Source organism: Oncorhynchus kisutch, linkage group LG5 (genome assembly GCF_002021735.2).
Source record: "Oncorhynchus kisutch isolate 150728-3 linkage group LG5, Okis_V2, whole genome shotgun sequence".
Lineage (NCBI taxonomy): Eukaryota > Metazoa > Chordata > Actinopteri > Salmoniformes > Salmonidae > Oncorhynchus > Oncorhynchus kisutch.
The window spans coordinates 10,432,226-10,459,385 of NC_034178.2; the positions used below are offsets into that span (position 1 = coordinate 10,432,226).

Genomic DNA, 27,160 nt, shown 5'->3' on the forward strand with positions numbered 1-27,160 from the left:
GACCACCAATCAAGCAACATTATGGACGAAATGTTCAAATCCTGTTGCCGCAGGATTATTTTGCTGCCTCGATTCTGGTCAAATGAAGATCAAATCAAATCAAATCAAATTTATTTATATAGCCCTTCGTACATCAGCTGATATCTCAAAGTGCTGTACAGAAACCCAGCCTAAAACCCCAAACAGCAAGCAATGCAGGTGGAGAAGCAAGATCCTACAGAAGAAGTGTCCGCGTACAGTGTTACACGACTACTGTGTTTCATGTTTCCGTGAGTCAGAAGAAGCAGCAGCTTGAAGAGATGTGATGGGTGCCATCCTCTCCCTGACTAATCTGTTGTCCTGGCACATACAGCACCACCATAGTGAGCCAACCATGTTCTCATCCTCACTTGTATTATTCAGTGTTTTTCCCTCTTTCATGTTACCTGTCACAACTAGAAGAAAGGGTTCTCTCTGCTGTGATGCCGGAGCTGGGGGATAGAATTGTACTGTGTTGTATCGTATTGATTTTGTACTGCAGACTTTTGGGTGGGAAGTTGCGGTGTGCTCCTGGGCTCATGGTTGCATGGCGTGTGGGCTAAGTTCAACTCTGAGATATAACCAAGCTGCAGTACACTTTGATTGAGAATGCAGTGTATGATATATATACGGTTCCAGGAGGCCCATTTTGGTCAGATATAAATCCACAACATATACAGTGCCTTGCGAAAGTATTTGGCCCCCTTGAACTTTGCGACCTTTTGCCACATTTCAGGCTTCAAACATAAAGATATAAAACTGTATTTTTTTGTGAAGAATCAACAACAAGTGGGACACAATCATGAAGTGGAACAACATTTATTGGAAATTTCAAACTTTTTTAACAAATCAAAAACTGAAAAATTGGGCGTGCAAAATTATTCAGCCCCCTTAAGTTAATACTTTGTAGCGCCACCTTTTGCTGCGATTACAGCTGTAAGTCGCTTGGGGTATGTCTCTATCAGTTTTGCACATCGAGAGACCGACATTTTTTCCCATTCTTCCTTGCAAAACAGCTCGAGCTCAGTGAGGTTGGATGGAGAGCATTTGTGAACAGCAGTTTTCAGTTCTTTCCACAGATTCTCGATTGGATTCAGGTCTGGACTTTGACTTGGCCATTCTAACACCTGGATATGTTTATTTCTGAACCATTCCATTGTAGATTTTGCTTTATGTTTTGGATCATTGTCTTGTTGGAAGACAAATCTCCGTCCCAGTCTCAGGTCTTTTGCAGACTCCATCAGGTTTTCTTCCAGAATTGTCCTGTATTTGGCTCCATCCATCTTCCCATCAATTTTAACCATCTTCCCTGTCTCTGCTGAAGAAAAGCATGCCCAAACCATGATGCTGCCACCACCATGTTTGACAGTGGAGATGGTGTGTTCAGGGTGATGCGCTGTGTTGCTTTTACGCCAAACATAACGTTTTGCATTGTTGCCAAAAAGTTCAATTTTGGTTTCATCTGACCAGAGCACCTTCTTCCACATGTTTGGTGTGTCTCCCAGGTGGCTTGTGGCAAACTTTAAACAACACTTTTTATGGATATCTTTAAGAAATGGCTTTCTTCTTGCCACTCTTCCATAAAGGCCAGATTTGTGCAATATACGACTGATTGTTGTCCTATGGACAGAGTCTCCCACCTCAGCTGTAGATCTCTGCAGTTCATCCAGAGTGATCATGGGCCTCTTGGCTGCATCTCTGATCAGTCTTCTCCTTGTATGAGCTGAAAGTTTAGAGGGACGGCCAGGTCTTGGTAGATTTGCAGTGGTCTGATACTCCTTCCATTTCAATATTATCGCTTGCACAGTGCTCCTTGGGATGTTTAAAGCTTGGGAAATCTTTTTTTATCCAAATCCGGCTTTAAACTTCTTCACAACATTATCTCGGACATGCCTGGTGTGTTCATTGTTCTTCATGATGCTCTCTGCGCTTTTAACGGACCTCTGAGACTATCACAGTGCAGGTGCATTTATACGGAGACTTGATTACACACAGGTGGATTGTATTTATCATCATTAGTCATTTAGGTCAACATTGGATCATTCAGAGATCCTCACTGAACTTCTGGAGAGAGTTTGCTGCACTGAAAGTAAAGGGGCTGAATAATTTTGCACGCCCAATTTTTCAGTTTTTGATTTGTTAAAAAAGTTTGAAATATCCAATAAATGTCGTTCCACTTCATGATTGTGTCCCACTTGTTGTTGATTCTTCACAAAAAAATACAGTTTTATATCTTTATGTTTGAAGCCTGAAATGTGGCAAAAGGTCGCAAAGTTCAAGGGGGCGGAATACTTTCGCAAGGCACTGTACAATTCTACAATATGATCGCTGTCTCCTGTCTCCCCAGGAGATCACCGCCCTCCTACCCTTCTCCAGACTCTCACTGGACGACTTCCCAGAGAGCAGCGAGATCGGTGGAGACCTTAGCGACTACATCCAACACCGGGTCATCGTCAGCCCCGAGATTGCCGCCAACGTCACCACGCCCAACGGCACCGTCCCCGACCCCCTCCTCCTCAGCAAGTTCAACACCCACCTGGCCTCTCGCAGCCAGGGCTCCTTCCTCTACCTAAAACTGACCCTGGACCTGTTCCAGAGCGCCCACCTGGTTCTCAAGGGAGGCAACTACATGGTAGTGCCCGTCTCTCTGGCTGAGGTGAATGAATGAACACATTATATTTGACAAATCTTTGACAAATGTGAAATAAATGTAGGGCACTTAATCTGTGCCAGGGACACCAGCCCATAGAGTTGCTCCAGCTACAGGAAGTACAACACACGGGTTTCAATACACAATCAAGTCAACAAACTTATTTCCATTGTGGTCCTCTTTATCATCAGGTGTACCTGCTGCAGTGCCGTGCGGAGTTCGAAGGGGACCGAACCTTCGAGCGGGTGCTGCCCGTACTCAACGTGGTGCTGGCCTCGTTACACCCGCTGGCGGACGAGCAGCTGTTCCGGGCGCTGAATGCTGGGGGTGTGAGAGGAGAGATGTCCTGGGAGGACTTCCAACAATGCCTGGAGACTCTGGCCTCCGTCCTGGTGAGGAGAGAACCCCTTGACAGACTGTTGAGACACGGCCGTACCGTACGTTGTTAGCTAGATCAGGAAGTAGACCAGGAAGTAGTATACAGCCATTGCATTGAGTGACGTTCACTCTGTGGGAGTTGCACTTGGCTCCCAGCGATAGTAACTATCTCAGCCGCTTGTGGATTTATGACGACAACCTCTGTCTGATCTTGTGCCGTGTCCTTCTAGGTGAGACGCAGGGACGGCACCCGCATGCTCTTCCACCCCTCCTTTCGAGAGTGGCTCGTGTGGAGGGCGGACGGAGAGAGCACCGACTTCCTCTGTGACCCCAGGAGTGGCCATGCTCTGTTGGCCTTCATGTTCTCCAGACAGGAGAGCAAGCTGAATCGGCAGCAGACCATGGAGCTGGGACATCATATCCTGAAGGCACACATCTTCAAGGTACCAGCTAGTGTGTCTGAATGGACTACTAATGGGACGTGAATCCAAAGACTATCCGAGTGGGGGGCGATGGTGGAAGTTTTGAACCAGAGTGTCTCTGCCCCCCTCTCTCTTAGGGTCAGAGTAAGAGGACAGGTGTGTCCTCCAGTGTTCTGCAGGCTCTGTGGGTGAGCTGTAGCACCGACAGCCTCTCTGCCGCCCTGGCCTCCCTCAGAAATCTCTACACACCCAACGTCAAGGTGAGACACACACCCAACGTCAAGGTGAGACACACGCACGCACACACAGCACAGGCACGCGCACACCCAACGTCAAGGTGAGAGACTCGCACGCACGTACAACTTTTTTCTTTAAAAAAAAATATCTTACCTACAGGTGAGTCGTCTACTAATGCTGGGCGGGGCGAGTGTGAGCGGGCGTTCAGAGGTGCTTGGCCGTTCCCCTGTGCTGGGTGTGCACGCCCACCTGGGTCACCTTGAAATGGTGTCCCTGCTGCTGGAGCTGGGGGCGCCCGTAGACGGCCCCTCGGACAGCGACATGACCCCCCTCTGTCTGGCCGCCGCAGCAGGACACACAGGACTGGTCAGCCTGCTCTGTAAGAAAGGAGCCAAGGTCAGTGGTCAGTTGTTAGTCCCATGCTGTTATCTCACCTTGTTGACAATTCAATCTGCTGTTGTTGTTGCCCAGCTTTGCCGTTTCATAAGTTATAACTTAGTCATGTATCATAATTGTCTGCTTCTGTTTGCTCTTTGGGGTTTAGGCTAGGTTACTGTAAATATAGGCTAGGTTACTGTAAATATAGGCTAGGTTACTGTAAATATGGTTGTGACAACTGTTGATGTTAAAAGGGCTCTGTAAATACATTGGGTTCATTGATTGATTGATTGATCTGTGTTTCTCCCTTTAGGTGGGCCATGTTGATAAGAGTGGTCAGTGTGCCCTGGTCCATGCTGGGCTGAGGGGCCACCCAGACATCATCCACTACCTGCTGAACCAGGACTGGGGCCCCACAGAGGCCCCTGAGGGCCAACAGCAGCACGGTGTGAAGAGCAGTGTGAAGGGCCAGGCCTTACAACAGGCCCTGACGGCCGCCTGCAGTATGGGACAAACTCACGTAGGCTACTGCATGCACACACTGACGAACACACACACACACCGTGCGCTCTCTTCAGATTCAACCTGTGTGTATTGCTTATAATAGTTATGGTGTATAATTCTTGTGCGTACTATTGTCTCGTTGTCAGGTTGCGAAGAGCTTACTGGAGCTGAAAGATGAGGATTTGGCTGTGCAGATAGACGCTCCCGACACGCTCTGGGGAGAGACGGGTACACAGTGCACTTTCCCTTTGTCTGTATAATAATGTTTATTTTCTTTCCTCATCCTCTGTTTTCGGGTTGCTTGTTTTCGCTGCCTCTCGAACGGTGGTTGGCATTCGTTTTTACCCAGCGGAGATCATTTGTTGTCGTCCACTTCCTATTGAGCTTCTCAGGTGGTCTCCACTTGCCCACTGTCCATTTACTGTTTACTGTAGCGTAGGATGCGAGCGAAGGGATATTGAGCCCGTGTGCTTGTTCAGGACTCAGGAGATGTAGCTGAGCTCACTGGGGAAGAGAGGCTTGAAGAGTGTACAGAACTTGATCTGCTTTTAACCAACAGGACCTATTAAGACGGCAGGTTACACCGACGGACTCTTCTGATCCGGTCGTTAGCGGGAGATTTAGGCGGCAGTGGTTGTAATGGTTTGAAACTGGGTCATATATTCCAGGTAGCCTAGCGGTTAAGAGCGTTGGGTCAATTACCGAAAGGTCGCTGGTTTGAAATCCCCGAGCTGACTCGGTGCAAACTCTGTCGATGTGCCCTTAAGCAAGGCACTTAACCTTAATTTGCTCCCGTAAGTTGCTCTGGATAAGAGCATCTGTGAAATGAGTAACAGGCTCAAGAAGAAAGATGTGGTAATATTAGATTATAATGGTCTTACATTGAAGCTGGTGTCGATATCAGATGGTATTTCCTCCATCTCCAAAAAAAGGAATTTAAGCAAACCTGTCTTGATTCTTATACCCATTCAACTAATACAATCATAGGTGTTTATGTGCTCTCAGTAGTAAATACATAGGCTGGGGGACAGACAGCGCTCAACCACTGCCAATTGGAAGCATACATACAATTGCTGGCTGCTGGTCACATTTGTAAGCCAATCCTGAATGAAAACAACCTCGCTAATGCAAATATAGAATACTAAATAGGCTATTTAGAGGTAAATTGAAGGAAATCATGTATTTATGTTGATTGCAAAGACCCGACTGGGCGATAAAATAAACAATAGTACCAATTTAATGGCCTTCGTTTGTTTTACTGTTTGGGCTCACCATTCAGTCTAGAATGGTTTCATTTTCATAAATATTGGTTTTACATTGACAAATCCTCCCATGGTAGAGAATCTTGATACTCTACTATATGCCGAATGATTTCACGTCAGCTCTTCTAATCTATTCGGTGAAAGATGTCCTTGAATACTTCTGCCTGTGAAATTGTCCTCTCTCTATGCAAATGTGTTCCCGTGCCTGGTGGCTTCTCATTAGTGGAGAATAATTAAGTTTTTCTCCCTAGAGGGCAGGCTACTGTCTGTCTGTCTGCCTGCCTGTCTGTCTCTACCTCCTCTGTGGGTGAGATGCCAAAGGTTTACTGTACGCGAATGAAATAACATGGAACAGATAAATAACGATCGTAGCTGTAGCAGCTGTGTGTGTCTGTCGTCCACACAAGATCAGTGACATGCGTGAGAGTTGTCAGAAGTAGTATTTATAGCTGTGGGAAGTAGTTGATAAACCTGGACAGCATCAATGGATCATGTTTTTAATCTTGTTTGTGAACTAGCTTTAGGAGCCATTCAACTCATTGGCCCCATTCAACTCATTGGCCTTTATTCAAAAATAGTATTTTCAATATGAGAACCTCCCTTTTGGATCAAAACATTTTGATTCCACAACCAAGGCCCCAGCGAGAATTGAACTCGCGACCCCTGGTTTACAAGACCAGTGCTCTAACCACTGAGCTATGGAGCCTTACCTATTCACACCTTACTGCAACAGGATATTTACATATCACACCCAGTTTACTCAAAAACAGACAGAAGACCACACCCAGAGACATATTTCTAAATATATGGCTCTGGTCACACCTAATGTGACGTCACTAACTACCGCACAGCTGCTGATTGGAGCAGTCTGGCCAAACTAGCTGAGCTAGGCTGTCGGCACGAGGCCTCTCATGTCAGGGATTTAACCTGAAAGCCACATACTCTTTGTCTGGTAAAAGCAGCTGACTCTGACTGACAGCTCTCCTCAGACTCCTCCACGTTTCATCCTAACTCCCCTCAGATATTTGACATTGACAACAGAAGCACAGCTGTTCAGGCATGAATCCGCAAATTGCGTATTGATTTATGAGTCAGTGATGCACGTCTGCCTTATCTTAGATCGAGAAGTGTTGAGTCACAAGACAAAGTATTCCTAAATGTATCAATCACAACCACAGTATTTAAAAAAAAATTGAACGTATTTTGTTATCTCAACTTTTTGCTCTGGCGTGAAGGGAAATGAGATAAAGGAAATGAAATGAGTGAGGTGATTTGTAATTGCGTATGTGCTCATGTGGAACCATCGGTGGGACAGATGGGGAGGGTGTGCCCTACATGCTCCCACAGATGTCATTCATGGCGTCATTCCCTCCCCACCGGCTTCCAGAACCAGATGGGTGATGTCACCTCTCCTGTGAGTATTTCATCATCCCAGCCAAGGTGAAACAGGAGGCTGCATCAAAGAAAAGAAAATGGCATTGGTCGCGTACACATATCGAACACATATTAAACACACAGTGAAATGCTCGTGTTTCTAGCTCCAACAGTGCAGTAATACCTGCAATACAAAACAATATACACAAATCGAACAAATCCAAATAAAGGAATTAAGAGATATCAGGACGAGCAATGTCAGAGGCCAGATTCTAAATATATATGATGGTGTGTATAGACTCTATGGCCAGTATATGAATAGACAAGGTGTGTACAGCAGTAGTTATACAGAATGAGCCATGACTAGAATACAGTATATACATAAAAAGTGGGTAAAACAGTATTTAAACATTATTAAAGTGACCAGTGTTCAATAACGCCATGTACATAGGGCAGCAGTCTCTAAGGTGCAGGGTAGAGTGATGGGGGCTAGCTGGCTAGTAACAGACTCTAATGTGCAGGGTAGAGTAATGGGGGCTAGCTGGCTAGTAACAGTCTCTAAGGTGCAGGGTAGAGTGATGGGGGCTAGCTGGCTAGTAACAGTCTCTAATGTGCAGGGTAGAGTAATGGGGGCTAGCTGGCTAGTAACAGTCTCTAAGGTGCAGGGTAGAGTAATGGGGGCTAGCTGGCTAGTAACAGTCTCTAAGGTGCAGGGTAGAGTGATGGGGGCTAGCTGGCTAGTAACAGTCTCTAAGGTGCAGGGTAGAGTAATGGGGGCTAGCTGGCTAGTAACAGTCTCTAAGGTGCAGGGTAGAGTAATGGGGGCTAGCTGGCTAGTAACAGTCTCTAAGGTGCAGGGTAGAGTGATGGGGGCTAGCTGGCTAGTAACAGACTCTAATGTGCAGGGTAGAGTAATGGGGGCTAGCTGGCTAGTAACAGTCTCTAAGGTGCAGGGTAGAGTAATGGGGGCTAGCTGGCTAGTAAGAGACTCTAATGTGCAGGGTAGAGTAATGGGGGCTAGCTGGCTAGTAACAGTCTCTAAGGTGCAGGGTAGAGTAATGGGGGCTAGCTGGCTAGTAACAGACTCTAATGTGCAGGGTAGAGTAATGGAGGCTAGCTGGCTAGTAACAGTCTCTAAGGTGCAGGGTAGAGTAATGGGTGATAGCCATCTAGTAACAGACTCTAATGTGCAGGGTAGAGTTATGGGGGCTAGCTGGCTAGTAACAGTCTCTACGGTGCAGGGTAGAGTAATGGGTGATAGCCATCTAGTAACAGACTAATGTGCAGGGTAGAGTAATGGGTGCTAGCTGGCTAGTAACAGACTCTAAGGTGCAGGGTAGAGTAATGGGTGCTAGCTGGCTAGTAACAGTCTCTAAGGTGCAGGGTAGAGTAATGGGGGCTAGCTGGCTAGTAAGTCTCTAAGGTGCAGGGTAGAGTAATGGGTGATAGCCAGCTAGTAACAGACTCTAATGTGCAGGGTAGAGTAATGGGTGATAGCCAGCTAGTAACAGACTCTAATGTGCAGGGTAGAGTAATGGGTGCTAGTTGGCTAGTAACAGACTCTAATGGGCAGGTTAGAGTAATGGGTGATAGCCGGCTAGTAACAGACTCTAATGTGCAGGGTAGGGTAATGGGTGCTAGCTGGCTAGTAACAGACTCTAATGTGCAGGGTAGAGTAATGGGGGCTAGCTGGCTAGTAACAGTCTCTAAGGTGCAGGGTAGAGTAATGGGGGCTAGCTGGCTAGTAACAGTCTCTAAGGTGCAGGGTAGAGTAATGGGGGCTAGCTGGCTAGTAAGAGACTCTAATGTGCAGGGTAGAGTAATGGGGGCTAGCTAGCTAGTAACAGTCTCTAAGGTTCAGGGCAGGGTAGTGGTGACTGTTTAACAGTCTGATGGCCTGGAGATAGAAGCTTTTTATCAGTCTCTCAGTCCCTGCGTTGATGCACCTGTGCTTTCTCTGCCTTCTAGATGGTAGCGGGGTGAAACAGGCCTTGGCTCAGGTGGCTGAGGTCCTTGATGATCTTCTTGGCCTTCCTGTGACCACATTAGTACCTGTCTGATCTCAGCTTCCCTGGTCCGCACTGTCTGCTTGTGTCCCAAACGGCACCCTCTTCCCTATATAGTGCACTACTTTTGACCTAGAGCACTATGGGCTTTGGTCAAAAGTAGTGCACTAATTAGGGAATAGGGTGCCTTTTGGGAGGTATATACTGTCTGGATGGATGCCCCATACCCAGGACTAGATGGCTGGTTGGGCAAGCTGTGGCCAATACCCATCAAATCTGTCTCTCTCTCTGCCAGGCCAGCTGTAAGACTTTTGACAGCCTCAGCTAAGAGCCTGCCTCTCTAGAGAGCACAGGGAAATATGGGCCCACTGAAGTGTGGCCAGTCTAAAAATAGGCTTTGAAAGTCATACTCAGGGGTGTGACGTTTTCTGTTCAGTGTACTGTGGCTCACATTGCATGTGTGGTGCCAATATTATACTCTCATTATTAACTGTCTCAAAACAATCAATAACACAAAAACAAAGATTACTTTCATTCAGAGCACAGTGGTGAAGTAGGTAGTTGACCACTGTTCTGGGGGTCTCTCTCTCTCAGCTCTGAGTGCGGCTGCAGGCCGGGGCAGGACAGAGACGTGTGTTTTCCTGCTGGAGAAGGGTGCAGGGGCGGAGCAGCCCAACCGGAGGGGGGTGGTCCCAATCTTCAGCTGCATCAGGCATGGACACCCCCAGGTGAGACTCATTCTGATGAATCCTTCTGTTACACTTCTAATGTTCCTGCTTTACAGCACTGATGGCTGTCCTTTCACTCATGCTCTCTGTCCCTCTCTGTCTCTCCCCCCCCTCTCTCTCAGGTAGCAGAGCTGTTGCTGCAGAGAGGTGTGGACATTAACACCATCGATAAGCAGGGCCGCAGTCTGCTAATGGTGGCAGCCAGCGAGGGCCACCTCAGCACTGCTGACTTCCTGCTGACAAAGGGTAAGAGGTCAAGGGTCAGGGTCACATCATGGTACATTGGTCAATCATGGTACATGGTCAATTCTCAGTGCACTAAATAAATAGTGTTATTTTAGATCATTTTTTCATTTTGTAGCTCTGAGATACAGTATAGACCAGTTTATTAGGTACACCGCCCCGTTCACAAAAATGGTTCGCTCCTATAGACAGTGAGTCACGTGGCCGTGGCTTGCTATATGAAGCAGGCAAACAGGCATCGAGGCATTCAGTTGCTGTTCGTTTGAACGTTAGAATGGTCAAAACTAATGACTAGCAGAATGGCACCTCGGAACGCACAACTCATCTGTCCTTGTCATGGATGGGCTATAGCAACAGACGGCCACACCCGGGTTCCACTCCTATCAGCTAAAAATAAGAAGAAGAGGTTCCAGTGGGCACACGGTCACCAACACGGGACAATTGAGGAGTGGAAAAACTTTACCTGGTCCAACGAATCCCGGTTCCTGTTGCGTCATGCTGATGGCAGAGTCAGGATTTGGCGTAAGCAGCATGAGTCCATGACCCCCATCCTGCCTGGTGTCAACGGTACAGGCTGGTGGTGGTGGTGTAATGGTGTGGGGAATGTTTTCCTGGCCACTGAGGGTCCGGCCCAGTACTATATGGGTGTAGCTAATAAACTGAGTACATGTCAGACTGAGTTGCAATGGAGTGAGCATGTTATTTCTGATCTGGTTCCAGGCGCATCTTTAGCCTCCGTGGACAAGGAGGGCCAGACAGCTCTGAGCTGGGCGTGTCTGAAGGGTCAGAAGGGCGTGGTGGAGTGCCTGGTGGAGAAGGGGGCAGAGATAGATCACCCTGACAGGAACGGACGTACCCCTCTCCACCTGGCAGCGTTCAACGGTGATGCAGAGATGGTGGGGTTCCTTCTAATACCGCAAACTGGAGAAACAAATTGACCCACAGACATAATTCTGATTTCGCTGCAACTGGCCTAGATTGTTTTAAACTGGCCTAGATTATAGACTTTTTTAAACACAGTACTGAATTTGCACAATTCCTTTGGCCTTGTTTGAATCCTTTTAAAAATGCTGTTTGTTTTGTGTTGTCCTCTACAACCACAGGTTCAGTACCTGGTGGAGAAGGGTGCGGTGGTGGAGCATGTGGACCACAGTGGGGTGAGGCCTCTGGAGAGGGCTGTGGGCTGTAGAAACGCTGCTGTGGTGGTGACCCTACTGAAGAAAGGGGCCAAGCTGGGTGAGTTGGAGTTGACCTGATCTGTCAGTGTCTTGAGGAAGTTGCTATAGCAACATCATGTATTTCACCCCTCTTTCTCTTCACTTTTTTTCCACCTGCTAAAAGGCAACAGAACATCCCCTTATGATCGATCAGGTACTTTCTTTAGATACCTTTTGGAGGGTTGTGTGTGTGTGTGTGTGTGTGTGTGTGTGTGTGTGTGTGTGTGTGTGTGTGTGTGTGTGTGTGTGTGTGTGTGTGTGTGTGTGTGTGTGTGTGTGTGTGTGTGTGTGTGTGTGTGTGTGTGTGTGTGTGTGTGTGTGTGTGTGTGTAACCTGTGTTCTCGTACCTCTTGACCAGGTCATGCTACGTGGGCGATGGCCACATCCAAACCAGACGTGCTCCTCATCCTCCTACAGAAACTCATGGAGGAGGGCAACCTGCTGTATAAGGTGGGTTAACAACAAAAGGAAAACCTGATCTCTGGGTGTGTGTGACTGTCTGTCATGAAAGTGTGTCCAATTAGAAAATCTCAAAATCAATGTCTCTCTCTCCCTCTCCCCCCCTCCAGAAGGGGAGGATGAAGGAGGCAGCCCAGAGGTATCAGTACGCCCTGAGGAAGTTCCCCCGAGACGGCTTCGGAGACGAACTGAAGGGCCTGAAAGAGCTCCGTATCTCCTTGTACCTCAACATGTCACGCTGCCGCAGGAAAACCAATGTGAGACACACACACACACACACACAAACACACACACACACACACACGACTATCAGTTGCTAATATAATTGAACATGTAATAAACTGCAGGTATTACGTCATCTGATATATCTACACACTACTCCATTAGCTATTTTATAGAATTTAATATTGAATGAAATGTCATTTCATGTTAATAGTATAGCAGTAGGTATAATGGATAGATCTTCATCTCAGCAGCCTGGAGGGTGTGATCTAACACACCCTTGTTTTACCAGACAATATAATAAGACTGTTATACTAGAGTGGTGGTGGTAAAATGGCATCCTCCGGGCAAATGAATAATGGAAAGATGCTATGATGTGATACGGTCATCCTCTCCCATATACTGGAGGAATCAGTATGGGCGCGTGTGCACAAACACGGGCGCACACAAACCCACACGGAAAGAAGGGATCCTCCCTCCGTTGTTGCTGGTGGATATTGGGTCAGGGGGAAGAGAGAGCTGGCTGGGCACATATCATCCATATTTCATCACGTTCAGGTGAATAGAACAGGAGGGGAGTGGGAGTATAGAGGCCATAAAAACTGTTATTAAACATTGAACAGTTATTCAGAGCTGTGGATTTCAAGGCTGTGGTGTAATGCCCACCTCCATCTCAAGGACGGAATCACACTGTGGTTTGCTTCATTAAATATTCACCTGAGAGGAATGAGGGGAGCAGGGAAACGCGTTTAAAAACAAGCCAACCGCATGCTCTCTAGGCATACAAAGAGATGGGTGGATACACTGTGTACGCAGGCATGTACACACACAGACATATTGTACACGCATGCACACACACCAGGGCCACTAGAGGTGCTTATGAAATTACCATTAAAGGCTCAGTTCAGTCAAAAACATGATTCCCCTGTGTTTTATATACACAGCCATTCAAAAGTTTGGGGTCACTTAGTAATTTCCTTGTTTTTGAAAGAAGAGCAAAAAATGTTGTCCATTAAAATAACATCAAATTGATCAGAAATACAGTGTAGGCATTGTTAATGTTGTAAATGACTATTGTAGCTGGAAACGGCTGATTCTTTATGGAATATCTACATAGGCGTATAGAGGCCCATTATCAGCAACCATTACTCCTGTGTTCCAATGGTACGTTGTGTTAGCTAATCCAAGTTTATCATTTTAAAAGGCTAGTTGATCATTAGAAAACACTTTTGCAATTATGTTAGCACAGCTGAAAACTGTTTTCTGATTAAAGAAGCAATAAAACTGGCCTTCTTTAGGCTAGTTGAGTATCTGGAGCATCAGCATTTGTGGGTTCGATTACAGGCTCAAAATGACCAGAAACAAAGAACTTTCTTCTGAAACTCGTCAGTCTATTCTTGTTCTGAGAAATGAAGGCTTTTCCATGCAAGAAATTGGCAAAGAAACTGAAGATCTCGTACAACGCTGTGTACTACCCTATTGAGCTGTTGTGGGAGCTGCTTGAGCTCCCACAACAGAAGTGCCCATCAAGCCAATCCAACTTGTGGGAGGTGCTTCAGGAAGCATGGGGGGGAAATCTCTTCAGATTACCTCAACAAATTGACAACTAGAATGCCAAAGGTCTGCAAGGCTATAATTGCTGCAAATGGAGGATTCTTTGACGAATTTGTGCTGCTTTGGTTGTGCCTGGCTACAATGTTTTCAGGAGAGACAGGATTGAGGGAAGAGGAGGGGGTGTGATGATTTACATTAAAGAACATATCCGATGTAAACAAATTGAGTGGTCATGTGATAATGAACTAGAATGTATCGGCCTGAACGTTACACTGTCTCCCCAAATGATTTTTACCCTCATTGGAATGTATAGGCCACCTTCCACCAAAAGTGTGTTTTTGATCAGTTTAATACCATGCTTAGGGAATGTGATTTTGGGAAAGAGGTCATCTTAATGGGAGATTTTAACATTAATTATGAAGACAAGTGTTGTAGGAAAACCCTCAAACGGATCACTAATACCTTTGACCTTACACAGCTAGTTAAAGGGCCAACCAGGGTGACTTGCTGCTCTAAAACACAGATTGATTTGGTGTTCAGTAATAAACCAGAGAGAGTGACTAAATCATTCAATATGGTTACTGGGCTGTCTGATCATAATCTGACACTTATAGCCAGAAAGCTGTCTAAGAGCAGGTTTAACCTCTCTACTGTTAGAAAGCCGGATCAACTCAGAATACCTAAGAGTGAATTAAATAATTTTGAAAAAGCAATTAAGGGAATAAACTGGAATGATCTCTTGTCCTATACAGACGTGGAAGCTGATAGTCAGGTTTTTCTATCCACAATCCAGACTACAATAAATGGCTTCCTAAAGAAAATCAAATCCAAACCTGGCCAAAAGAGCACTCTTCCTTGGCTAAATGGAGAAATCTGGAAATTGATGAAAGAACGAGATTATGCTCTAAAAATAGCCCTAAAATCTAAATTAGAGCATGACAGACGTAGGTTTACCATGTTGAGAAATAAGGTGATGAAAGAAATCAGACAGGCCAAGGCAAACTTTTTTATTAACATAATTGGTGAAGCAAAGGGAAATTCTAAAAAAGTTAACAGGGAAAGACCATAACACTGCAAAAAGACTAGAAATCATGGTGAATAACAATCTAACACAGGATGCAGTCGAAATAGCAATAGCCTTCAATTCCTACTTTATTGACTCTGTCAGGGTACTGACACAGAACCCCTCCACTTGTTTCTTGGGCTCAGTGCTAGTGAATGACACTCAACCTGTCTTCATCATAAGGGAGGTTTCTGAGTCAAAGGTGAACAAGGTGATTAGCTCACTAAAGAACTCTAAAGCCAAAGATGTGTTTGGGATGGACTCTACCTTTCTTAAAAACTACAAAGAGTCACTCATTGGCCCCATTACTAAGGTCACCAACACATCTATTGGTCTCGGTGTGTTTCCAAGGGTATGGAAGTCGGCCATAATAACGGCCATCTTTAAATCAGGAGACCCTGCTAACGTGAGTAACTACAGGCCCATTAGTATATTACCTGTGGTGTCAAAGGTTGTTGAAAAGTGTGTAGCAGAACAACTGATTGCCCACCTCAACAACAGCCCCTTCACATTACACTCCATGCAGTTTGGCTTCAGAGCGAAACACTCCACAGAAACGGCCAACTGCTTTCTTCTGGAAAATGTGAAGTCCAAGATGGACAAAGGGGGTGCTGTTGGGGCTGTGTTTCTGGACCTAAGGAAGGCTTTTGATACTGTTAACCATGAGATTCTCATCACAAAATTGTCCAAGTTCAACTTTTCCCCTGATGCCTTGAGATGGATGAAATCATACCTTGAAGGCAGAACTCAGTGTGTCAGAGTGAGCAATGAGCTGTCGCCCACTCGTAGCTATGATGTGGGCGTGCCCCAAGGGTCAATACTGGGGCCCCTCCTGTTCAGCCTGTACATTAATGATCTGCCTTCTGTCTGTACTGGGTCTGAAGTTCAAATGTATGCAGATGATACAGTGATATATGTGCATGCAAAGAGCAAACAACAAGCTGCACAAGAACTCACTACTGTAATGGTCCAGGTACAAAAAACTGTTTGCATGTTCTTCACAAAGAGGGCAACAGATGCTAAGTGTCAGGGGAGAAGCTCCAGGTGGTATCCGATTTTAAGTACCTTGGCATCATACTTGATTCCAACCTCTCTTTTAAAAAGCATGTGAAAAAGGTAATTCAAATAACCAAATTCAACCTAGCTAATTTCCAATTTATACGAAATTGTTTGACTACAGAGGTAGCAAAACTGTACTTCAAATCTATGATACTCCCCCACTTAACATACTGCTTGACTAGTTGTGCCCAAGCTTGCTGTACAATATTAAAACCTATTCAGTCTGTCTACAAACAGGCTCTCAAAGTGCTTGATAGGAAGCCCAATAGCCATCATCATTGTCACATCCTTAGAAAGCATGAGCTCTTGAGTTGGGAAAATCTTGTGCAATACACCGACGCATGTCTTGTATTCAAGATCCTCAATGGCCTGGCTCCCCCTCCACTCAATATTTTTGTTAAACAGAAAACCCAGACATATGGCAGCAGATCCACAAGGTCTGCCATGAGAGGTGACTGTATAGTTCCCCTAAGGAAAAGCACCTTTAGTAAATCTGCATTCTCTGTGAGAGCTTCCCATGTCTGGAATACACTGCCATCAGACACACATAACTGCACCACATATCACACTTTCACAAAATGCTTGAAGACATGGCTAAAGGTCAATCAGATTTGTGAACATGGTCCCTAGCAGTGTGTTGCCGCTCTCCATGTTGTCTGTTGTCTGTAGCTTGTGAGGTGTGGAAACACTTTGTTGCTTTTATGAATTTTGTCTTGCTGCTTTTTGTTTTATGCTGCTCTGTCTGTATGCTACGTCTTGCTTGTCCTATGTTGCTCTGTCTGTATGCTATGTCTTGCTTGTTCTATGTTGCTATTGTCTATATTGTAATTGTTTTTAATAACCTGCCCAGGGACTGCGGTTGAAAATTAGCCGGTTGGCTAAAACCGGCACTTTTACTGAAATGTTGATTAATGTGCACTGTCCCTGTAAAAATAAAAATAAACTCAACTCAAGAATGCAAAAGTTTGAAGGACACAATTATTATTTACAATAAAAAATCATTATTCAATAACCTTGTCAAAATCTTGACTATATTTCCTATTAATTTTGCATCTAATTTCATGTATGTTTTCATGGACAACAAGGACATTTCTAAGTGACCCCAAACTTTTGAACGGTAGTGTATATATTTCCACACTGTGAGGTTGCAATAATACTGTGAAATTGTGACAATGATGATAATGCCCTTTTATTGTAAGAGCTGTTGGAAAAGACATCACCAGGTGTTAAATGATTTAATAAATCAATAAGAGAGTTCCAAAGCTCTCTGCCAATAACAGCTAGTTTTCAGTTTTCCCCTCCACACTCAGACCACTCCCAGACAGTCCTAGCAAAATGATTGCTTGAAAAATGTTTCTTTGCTAAGAAGCTATTTTAGTTTTTTTTATATTGAGATAAAAACAGCTGCATTGTACCTTTAAGAGTCAATCGTTTTCTTTTTTTAACGGTTTGGAGAGAAGCTACGAGCACCCGTCTGGAGAATCCATTAAGACACTGGGAGATAAAGCTGCTCTACTCTGAGCTGCACACAGATGAATAATTCTCCAGTTAAACAACTCTGAATTCCTCATTCCAGTCACTTACAGTAATTGCAAAGTGTGGCGCTGTGTGGACTACCGCTGGATTCACACTGCACTCATTAACGCTCACAAACACATTACCCTGGCTAATGACCTCAAGGCGTTGGTTTTGGCTTCTCCTTGAGAAATTCAGGGTAGACTGAATTTAACAGTAAACATTCAGAATGAACTGTTGAGTTCCTGTCCTCTTTTTCCCCCCGACAGGATTTTGGTATAGCGGAGGAGTTTGCCACCAAAGCCCTGGAACTGAAACCCAAGTCTTATGAGGCGTTCTACACCAGAGCACGAGCCAAGAGGAGCAGCAGGTTAGTACACACCAGTTCTCCCTTTATACTGATAACAAGGGGGGACTAGAATGGGACGGGTACAGTTTTGTCTAAGGACAAGACACACTCACCTCTCACTATGTTCGCCTCATGTGTCCATCCAGGCAGTATGCAGCGGCGCTAGCCGACCTCCACGAGGCGTCTCGGCTCTGCCCCACCAACCGGGAGATCCATCGGCTGCTGACGCGTGTGGAGGACGAGTGTCAACAACAACAGCAGCAGCAGTCCCCCAACACACCACAGGGCCAACAAGCAGCACACAGTCAGACTCCCGAGGACATCACAGAGAGAAGCCAGGACACTGAGAGGAGTTGTGATACACAGAGCCAGGATGAACTAGATGATGATTATGAAGAGATAGGGGGAGAGGAAGAGCCCTCACAGAACCCATATGGACCCAACAGGCCCAAGAACCCCTATGGACCCAACAGGGCTCTCCCACCAGTACCAGGCTCAGTGGGCTTAGCTCCCCTGGACCCCAGGCCTGGTTCCCCTCTGGATGGGTCCACACAGACCAACCTGTCTCTGGACAAGCAGGGCCCTGTCCTGCAGGGTCCTAGACAGAACCAAAGCATGAAGACCAAGCAGCAGCAGCACTGTAACTCCCTGCAGGTAGGGGGCAGACCAGGGGGCAGGCCTATGTCTCTGTGTGGCCCCTCCAGCCCCCTGCCAGGCAGACACATCTCCACCTCCCTGAGACCCAGCCCTGGCCTGGGCATCGACATCAGCCCTCTGCCCTCCTCTTCCACAGACCACCACTCGGGGCTCACCCCTGTCAACCACCACCACCTCTCCTCCTCCTCCTCATCTGTCCAGCCCTTCCAGAGCCACTCCTCCAGCCTGGCTAGGGGAACAGAAAGGCTCTCAGCCCACCCCGGCACCACGTTGGACGGGCAGGCTGGGTCCCTCACCCCTGGGGTTGGTAAGGAGGTAAGGAGGGAGGGTTCTGGGGGGTCGGCTGGCCCCGGTCTGCGTTCTGGTGGTCAGACAGGCAGTATGAAGGCCTCCAGCTCTAGCAGTAGCCTAGCCTCTAGCGGGACCCTGTCAGACAGCAGCAGGACCCAGGCTACTCAGGGGCCTGACGTGCCTCGCCCCAAACCGGCTAAACCAGAGCTCAAGCCTCGGCCATTCATGGGGGTGAAGGACAAGGCAGTGCGTGTCCAGGGGCAACCCCCACCTGGACTGGGCTGGCAAGGTCAGCCTCACTCCCAGCCACTTTCCCCTGAAGGTCTAGAGAACCAGAGACACAGCATGGCCCCTACGGACAACATCCAGGGATTGAATAATGAGTTCAAGCGGAGGTCCTCCTACGCTGAGCCACTGCAGAGCCAGGCTCCCCTCCAGGTGCTCAATGGGGCCCAGGCTCAAACCCAGCACCTAGCCCAACAGGCTCAGGCCCAGCACCTGGCCCAACAGGCTCAGGCCAAGGCCCGGGAGTTTGGAGACAGGTTCTACCACAGGGAGCCAAGACCAGGTCCAGCTGCAGGCCTACATCACTCCTCCCAGTTCCCCGACGGGAACCACCGGCAGGCAGGGTTCACCAGAGATAACCCAGCCATCCTACCCATCAAACCTAAACGCTCCTTTATAGAATCCAACGTCTGAACCTGCCATGCTCATTCAAGCACAAACCCAGACACCATAATACATTTCTCTGTATTCCAGAGAAACGGTGGCAAGGGAAGGGTTTCAAAGTTTCTTTCCTTAAATCGGACTCTTGTAAAGTGACAGTGTATGTGATGCGCTGCGTTTAGACTTAAGCAGCATTTGAGGCTTTTGTGCTTTTTGCGTAAGCATGCCTAGAGCAACACCAGTAAGCCAACAACACAGTGCACGTAATCACACCTGGGAAACACCATATAGTACCAGCCCACTAGCTGAACAGTAGCACAGCATCCTACTATGGGCCATTATAACAACGTAACTATGATGTAGTTTGTAAAGAACAACAGTAAAGGGTTTCGGATGCTAATGGACGAAAAGCCATTTGATTAAACGATTGGCTAATGATCGGCACGCATATCGAATAGGGATGTTTATACACTAGATTTGTACGTGTTCTATTTATAGATTATATAAGTGGTGATCGCCTTTGTCAGTATACCAGAGCCCTCGATGCAAAGTGCTTCACAATGCATGGAGGGTTTCTATACCTTTGTACATTTTATAAATAATCATATTTAACTAAGTGTACATATAATCCTACGGACGTTGTTGTCACTGCTTGTTGTTGCGGTCTATGTTCATGTATTTACTGTGCCGACGGCTTGGTCAGTTGTAAGAACAATATATTTGATATAGTTATTTTTGCACAGCTAGAGAAATATTTGAAAAGTCGATGGGATTTATTTAGTTTGTGTGCACAACATTAACAGTTTACAGTAAAGGTACAGAATAGCTTGTAAGGGTATTATTGGTGAGATGCAGATATTCTACATGTACATTGTTGCCATCTTTGATTTGTGAGCTATGCGACACATGATACAGACTATGCTCAAGCACTACCACCATAATCATGGGGAAATAAAATCTCTTTGGAAAACTACAATGACAACAGTCTTCCCTTTCGAAATGTCATCTCCCTTCCCCTCATTTCAAACACCCATGTGTAAAATTGTGTGTGTACCGACACCTTCTATCCCTTGTTATATAACTTCAGCCATAGATTGAACACTTCTGTTGTCGACACCAGTATCCCTTCAAAATGCCTACAGTGCATTTGGAAAGTATTCAGACCCCGCAACTTTTTCCACATTGTTACATTACAACCTTATTCTAAAATTTATTGAGGATTTCAAATAATAATCTACACACAATACCCATAATGACAAAGCAACAAAAAATGTTTTTGAAATGTTTGCAAATTCGTCACAAATAAGCTGAAACAATTCATTTACATAAGTATTCAGACCCTTTGCTATTAGACTCAATTAGAAATTGAGATCTGGTGCATCCTGTTTCCATTGATCATCCTTGAGATGTTTCTACAACTTGATTGAAGTCCACCTGTGGTAAATTGATTGGACATGATTTGGAAAGGCACACACCTGACTATATAAAGGTCCCACAGTTGACCGTGCATGTCAGAGCAAAAACCAAGCCATGAGGTCAAAGGAGGCACAGATCTGGAGAAGAGTACCAAAACATTTCTGCAGCATTGAAGGTCCCCAAGAACATAGTGGCCTCCATTCTTAAATGGAAGTTTGGAACCACCAAGGCGCTTCCTAGAGCTGGCCTCAAGGCCAAACGAAGCAATCGAAAGAAGGGCCTTGGTCAGGGAGGTGACCAAGAACTTAAATGGTCACTCTGACAGAGCTCCAGAGTTCCTCTGTGGAGGTCAGAGAACCTTCCAGAAGGACAACTATCTCTGCAGCATTCCACCTATCAGGACTTTATGGTAGTGTCTAAACGGAAACCACTCCTCAGTAAAAGGCACATGACAGCCCACTTGGAGTTTGCCAAAAGGCATCTAAAGACTCAGACCATAAGAAACAAGATTCTTTGGTCTGATGAAAGCAAGACTGAACTCTTTGGCTTAAATGCCAAGCGTCACATCTTGAGGAAACCTGGCACCATCCCTACTGTGACGCATGGTGGTGGCAGCATCATGCTGTGGGGATGTTTTTCAGCAGCAGGGACTGGAAGACTAGTCAGGATCGAGGGAGAGTTGAACAGAGCAAAGTACAGAGAGATTATTGATGAAATCCTGCTCCAGAGCACTCAGGACCTCAGACTGGGGCGAAGAGGATCTGCAGAGAAGAATGTCAGAAACTCCACAAATACAGGTGTGCAAAGCTTGTAGTTTCATACCCAAGAAGACTCGAGACTGTAATTTCTGCCAAAGGTACTTCAACAAAAGTAAAAAGGTCTGAATACTTGTAAATGTGATAGGTTTTTATTTTCTTATACATTTGAAAAATGTCTAACCTGTTTTTGCTTGTCATTATGGGGTATTGTGTGTAGATTGAGGAGGGGGAAAAAACATTTAATTTAAAGAATAAGGCTGTAACATAAAATGTGGAAAAGGTCAAGGGGTCTGAATACTTTCCGAATGCACTGTCATCATCAATGAAATGGTTTGAGCTAAAGCAGCAGAGTAGAACATGGTCAACATGCATGAGTTTGAGAATATATATATATATATATATTAGAATGTCTCAGCTATAAATATTTACATTATAAAAATAGTTTCATCCCAACAGATATGTGTGAGTGCAGACACAGTGAGGGGTTGAATCGAAGCTCTGTGTGGTCAACCTGAAAACATCATTTATAGCTTTATGTACTATGAGCCTACTTTTGGTCAGAAGTTAACTGAGGTATAGACCATCTTTGGATTGAAAAGGAATGTAGAGACGCGCTTGCATCCCTCTTTCTCACTGGCTGGTCCTCCAGCGTCCAATAGCCATCTTCAGGGTTCGGTTTGGGGTCAGATGTGGTGTCCGTAAGGGCAGGTTGGTCATGTGGCTGGAACGATTCTTGGTTGTGATCCGGCTCTCAAATCGCTTCCCTCTCATAGGAGAACCCATCTGTTCAGAAGAAAAAGTAGACAAGATGGATAGTTTGTTTTGCATCCTTTAAAAACACGCCACTGTATTACAAAAAATGTTGTAGCATAGCAATAGATATCTAAAAAAGGCACAACCAGACAGACAGATTGCCGTGGGGGCGTGTCCCACCTGCAGCGATAACAGGGTCCCTCATCAGCTCTCTGGTGATTGGACAGAGGAACTCATCAGGAACACCGGTACACACACCCCCCCTCTTCAGCTCCCCCACCTTCCTCAGGACCATACTGTGCAGCCCCACAGACTCTACAGTACACCAACAGGAAACAACCAGGCAGAGTTAAGGGAAAATGGTACATTGGCCAACGGAGCTTGCATCATTTGTGGACGTGATATCCTGGCTTGAACACACTGCGTACATGACCCATTTCCTGGTCACCATGGAGACTACAGTAAAGTGAGGTCAGTGTGTGTGTTAGACACACACAAAAAAAGAGCCCTCCATCAGGAAGACAACAGCCTGGCATGGTGCCATCTCTCACTCTCAGAGACAGTAGAGAGACACCCATGTCTACTAAGAGATTCATCTCTTTTAGAGAACACGGCTGTTTGGTTACCATGGTTGCTATTGGCATGAGAGACCAACAACAGACCGACACCCTCACAGAGAAAAAGTTGGGAAAACTGGCTTTCCTCACTAGGGTGAAAGATCTGTATTTAAAAGAGAAGATATACAGATCCACCTAAATCTGTAAGTCACATTTTCAGATGGATTTTGGAATTGTTTCAGACAGAAATGGTATTCGGTGTGTACCATTTTCTATGTTACATGATATGTATTTTGGGATGAGTAATTGTGTTATGTAATGGGGCAGAAATCTTAAAGCAGAATACACATGCCCTAATCTAATGCTGTACAGTTCAAATGTATGTAATCCTGAGGAAATCTCATTAACATTCATTCCTCAATGTCCACCTTGTTTTTAATTTGTCCCTCCCCCTACTTAAAACAATATTCCAGTCTGAGTATGTGATGACGCTCTGTTTCCAGCTACTGTACAAAATGTTGATCTCAGATACCAGAGTGACAAGTAGATAATGTGTAGAATATGATAATGCACCTTTAGCTGCATGATAATGCATGTTATTATGATAATGTGTCTAGTCGATGGCGTGATGTGCCGTCCCCACCTATGTTGAGTTCTGAGGCCAGTGTCTCCTTGGTCTGACGAGCTCAGCTTCATCTATGTTGTTTGCCTTGAAGTTCTCCACCAGCGTCTCCAGCCCCTCCTCCTCTGACCAATCACTGACCAGAAGTCTGCAGTGACCCGGCAACTTTCTGCCTGATTGGTCGGAAAACAGGAAGTGACCGCACATTAGTATCTCTCAATGACATGCTGTTACTATAGTTAATGTGTAATCCATCAAACGTTTCTATAGTGCTTTTTAGTCACTTTCCCCACTTCCACATGAGAATGTTGCAGTTTCAACTGGATAACAAGATGTGAAAAATGTAGTACATTACATAGAGCACAGTAAGACTCCGCATAACATTTTTGAAAAAATACCATTGTCAACTAAAACGATGAACATGAATGTATTTACAGTCATTGAATTGCAAGCCTTTTATTGACCAGCCTCTCTTAGAAAGAGCTGTGTATAGGTTCTTGGAAAGGTGTCAGGTGAGAGGAGGAGGGGAAGAAAGCATTGTGAGCCTATACAACTACCGGGTGTACGAAACATTATGAACACCTGCTCTTTCCATATCATAAACTGATGAATCCCTGATGAATTGAGGCTGTTCTGAGGGCAAACGGGGGGGGGATGCAACTCAATATTAGGAAGGTGTTCTTAATGTTTTGTACACTGTGTACACTAATACAGTGAATACACGTGAAAATAGAAAAGGAGTTCAGTTCTCGCCAGGCAGTGGTTCAAGGAAAAAGTTGCCTGGAAACACAACAGGCTATGAAAGACTCAGCCATATTAGCAGAAGGCATTATCACCTGGGTGCTCAATAAAGCCCTCTTTGATAGCAGTGGGACTCCTAGGTTTCACAGAGACCCTCCATCCCTCACTGCTTTCAATGAGCAGATGGGAAGTGAGTGGTGCAGATGAGGGAGAAAATGTATGACTCACCAGGTAAAGATTAGCCTTTCCCCCCCCATGAACAATGCAGAGAGAGGGATGGTGATTGGCAGAATAAAAAAACATAATTAAGCCATAGTCAATAAAGAAGAGCTTATGCAAAAACAGCACATAATCACCAGGCTGTCATCACCATTAAGTCAACAGGATCTTTGTTTACATGAGAAAATAGTGAAACAGTACGTAGGAACCCCACACCGTGACTCAGAATGCTAATGCCATTCTTAATGCCAATAACACTGGCAGCTTGTCAATACACCTATCTTAGACTTCTGTCCATCTGTCTGTGTGTGTGTTACCCACCATGGCCACTGCGTCCGTCCTCTACTCTCCATATATTGACAGTCTTGTCCATAGAAACCGTGGCGATCAGGGGTGCGCTGGGAGCGAAGGCGCACGGCGTCACGTACCTACAGCAAAGGATCATGGGAGGGAGGACGGAAAGGTACATTTTTTTAAAAGTATGCTATTCGAAGAAGGTCGTTGAGATGCAAAGATGTCCCCAAGGGTAAGAAGGAAGATTACCTCTCGTGTTGGTTCAATGTGTCGAGCAAAGCCCCCTGGCTCTGAAAAAGCAACAACACAAGTTCAGATGGGCGGTGTTCATGGGTTTCTGTGTGGAACATTAACACGGGGAATTAAACTGAAATGACATCTACGGTAATGAAAAGAGCTCGAGTGTCTTACAGCATCATGTGACTGTTTTGTCCACTGAGCTGCAACAGAAAAGGCCATGGTAAAAAAGCAACACACTTCTCCCCCTTGTGGCCAGTTGGAGTAAATGTACAACTTTATCTTGACAAACTGTGAGAGCGCTTTGCCTTAGATCACCTACGGGGGGACTTACCCAGACACAAGCAGCTGTTCGTCTGCAGAGAAAGCACAGGAGAGCACCGGGGCAGACCGGCCGGTCAGGATGTGCAGCAGCTGCATCTTACAGCCTACGGGCCAGAGGGGAACGGATGGACGACACCCTCAGATCATTCATTGTGAACACACATCCACCACATCAACATATGCACACAGTTCGATGTTAAACAGGACATTTGCATAACCATAGCGTGTGGTCAACGTACTGCCTGTGTTGGACCTAGAGACGGTCCATACCTTCAGCGTGCGGCCTTGTCCACAGGAGGCCGGGCGGAACTCTACCCCACCGCCACCTGAGAGACGGGAACAAATTAATCAAACACCTATCTCAACAAACTCCCATATATGGAGACTCCAAGATAGCTTGGTCCCAGATCAAAATGTTGTGCTGTATAGACAACACCTACGATCATTGTCATGTTTGTACAAACAGATCTGGGAACAGGCCAAACTCAAAGATAGAGGGAGGAAAATATCATCATCATCACCACCACTGAGGATCTTGGGGCCAAAGCAGTAGCAGGTGACCCCCAAGTCGTGATTGTTCTTCTCTGCATGGAGCTGGTTCATGTCCAGGTCCCACAGCCTGAGGTCCCCATACGTAGATTCAGTGACAAACATCTGGCCACAGGGGTTGAAGGAGCAGGCCACCACAGTGGTGTCATTCACTGTTGACAAATACTCATTTAAGAACACTCTGCAAGAGACAATACATAACATCAGTCTGCAGAGGCCAGCAAAGCCTCACTTGATATAGGCAACACCTGCAGGTCTATTTATGCTTCGATAACATGGAGATAAACGATATCAATCCATCAAGTTCACCTGTGCAAAGTTTTCGTAGGGAAACCCCAAAGCCCTAAAGTGCCATCAGACACCTCCAAAACCAGGTGTGAAGAGTCGGGGCGAGAAGGCGCAAACCCTGACAGGGTTCCTACCCGGATGCTCCAGCACTGCCTCTATCTCACCGGTGTCCATTGACCACACAACTGTTGAACACGAGGCTAAATACTGACCACAGGCGCTGAAGCAACAACAGTGGACGCCATAGCCGTGGCCAGAGAGTGGGGATTATGGGACTTCGGGAAAAATCTTGGGTGTTGTAAATTCGTAAGGTTTTGTCAGCTGAACAGGTGGGCAGCAGTGTCGGGGAGAAGGCGCACCAGTTGACATCGTCGATGGTCTTGCAGGGGGCAGATCAGGGACGCCATTTGAGTTGGTCTTGATGAATCCCTTTGACAATAGAATAGAACTATTAACTGTGTGACATTACAATGATTACAAGATAGCTAGCTAGACTCGTTGTTATCCAAACAGCTTGCCACACCTGGAAACCATCTGAAGTTGCCAGAGCAGAGAGGTTGCAATCACATGAATTTTAGCAAATAGGCTACTTACTACCCACTGGGGAAAAAACGGTTTGAATCAATTGTTTCCACGTCATTTCAAGCCCCCCAAAAAACTGTGATGACGTTGAATCAACGTGGAAAACTAATTGGATTTGCAAAAAGTCATCAAAGTAAGGGATTTTTGTATTTAAATCCAATGATATGGTGAAAGGTTTTGTTGATTTCACATTGGTTGACAACTCAACCAAATGTCAATCAAAACTATACGTTGAACTCAGGTCTGTGCACAGTGGGTAGTTTGTAGCGAGCAGACCCAGCACCTTACGCTTGCTTACAGCTGCACTACAGGGTCGGACAGGCTTCCCAGAGCTGGCGTGTGATATGGCTCAGAAAACTTACCTCAACTCAGGGATGAGAAAGAACTTGATTTGAAGCTTTGAGAGCTTTGAATCAATTGTCCCATTATCCCAACTGTTACACTGACAAGAATGAACGACTGCTAGTTTTTCCAGAAATCTGCACTTTTTGTCCTCATGCTAAATAGCAGTTGTCACATCAGCCATTTTGGAATGGCAGTGTCAGCCAATCAGCTCCTTTGTTGTTCA

At 45.8% G+C, this 27,160-nt stretch overlaps 1 protein-coding gene, 1 non-coding gene and 1 pseudogene across 4 annotated transcripts in view; 1 reads left to right on the forward strand and 2 right to left on the reverse strand.

The window, feature by feature from the left end:
• The window catches only part of LOC109890426 (protein TANC1), a 53,215-nt gene extending 32,852 nt beyond the window's left edge, over positions 1 to 20,363 (forward strand). For 2 of the 3 annotated variants that reach the window (XM_031824365.1, XM_020482369.2), the window contains 16 exons: positions 2,366 to 2,674; positions 2,860 to 3,060; positions 3,277 to 3,489; positions 3,606 to 3,728; positions 3,865 to 4,101; positions 4,397 to 4,603; positions 4,734 to 4,815; positions 9,824 to 9,957; positions 10,080 to 10,203; positions 10,921 to 11,096; positions 11,304 to 11,436; positions 11,542 to 11,571; positions 11,776 to 11,867; positions 11,987 to 12,133; positions 17,559 to 17,659; positions 17,785 to 20,363. In XM_031824365.1, coding sequence (XP_031680225.1) covers positions 2,366 to 2,674; positions 2,860 to 3,060; positions 3,277 to 3,489; positions 3,606 to 3,728; positions 3,865 to 4,101; positions 4,397 to 4,603; positions 4,734 to 4,815; positions 9,824 to 9,957; positions 10,080 to 10,203; positions 10,921 to 11,096; positions 11,304 to 11,436; positions 11,542 to 11,571; positions 11,776 to 11,867; positions 11,987 to 12,133; positions 17,559 to 17,659; positions 17,785 to 19,285 — 3,810 coding nt within the window. In that variant the 3' untranslated portion in view covers positions 19,286 to 20,363. The remainder of the gene's footprint in view (positions 1 to 2,365; positions 2,675 to 2,859; positions 3,061 to 3,276; positions 3,490 to 3,605; positions 3,729 to 3,864; positions 4,102 to 4,396; positions 4,604 to 4,733; positions 4,816 to 9,823; positions 9,958 to 10,079; positions 10,204 to 10,920; positions 11,097 to 11,303; positions 11,437 to 11,541; positions 11,572 to 11,775; positions 11,868 to 11,986; positions 12,134 to 17,558; positions 17,660 to 17,784) is intronic. The other variant, XM_031824366.1, reaches the window with a different exon arrangement.
• Positions 6,483 to 6,555, reverse strand: trnat-ugu (transfer RNA threonine (anticodon UGU)). Its single transcript has one exon. It is a non-coding gene; the product is annotated as a tRNA-Thr (tRNA).
• A 1,196-nt stretch (positions 20,364 to 21,559) lies between the features above and the next one.
• LOC109890427 (WD repeat, SAM and U-box domain-containing protein 1-like) lies at positions 21,560 to 26,025 on the reverse strand (annotated as a pseudogene).
• Positions 26,026 to 27,160: the final 1,135 nt, after the last annotated feature.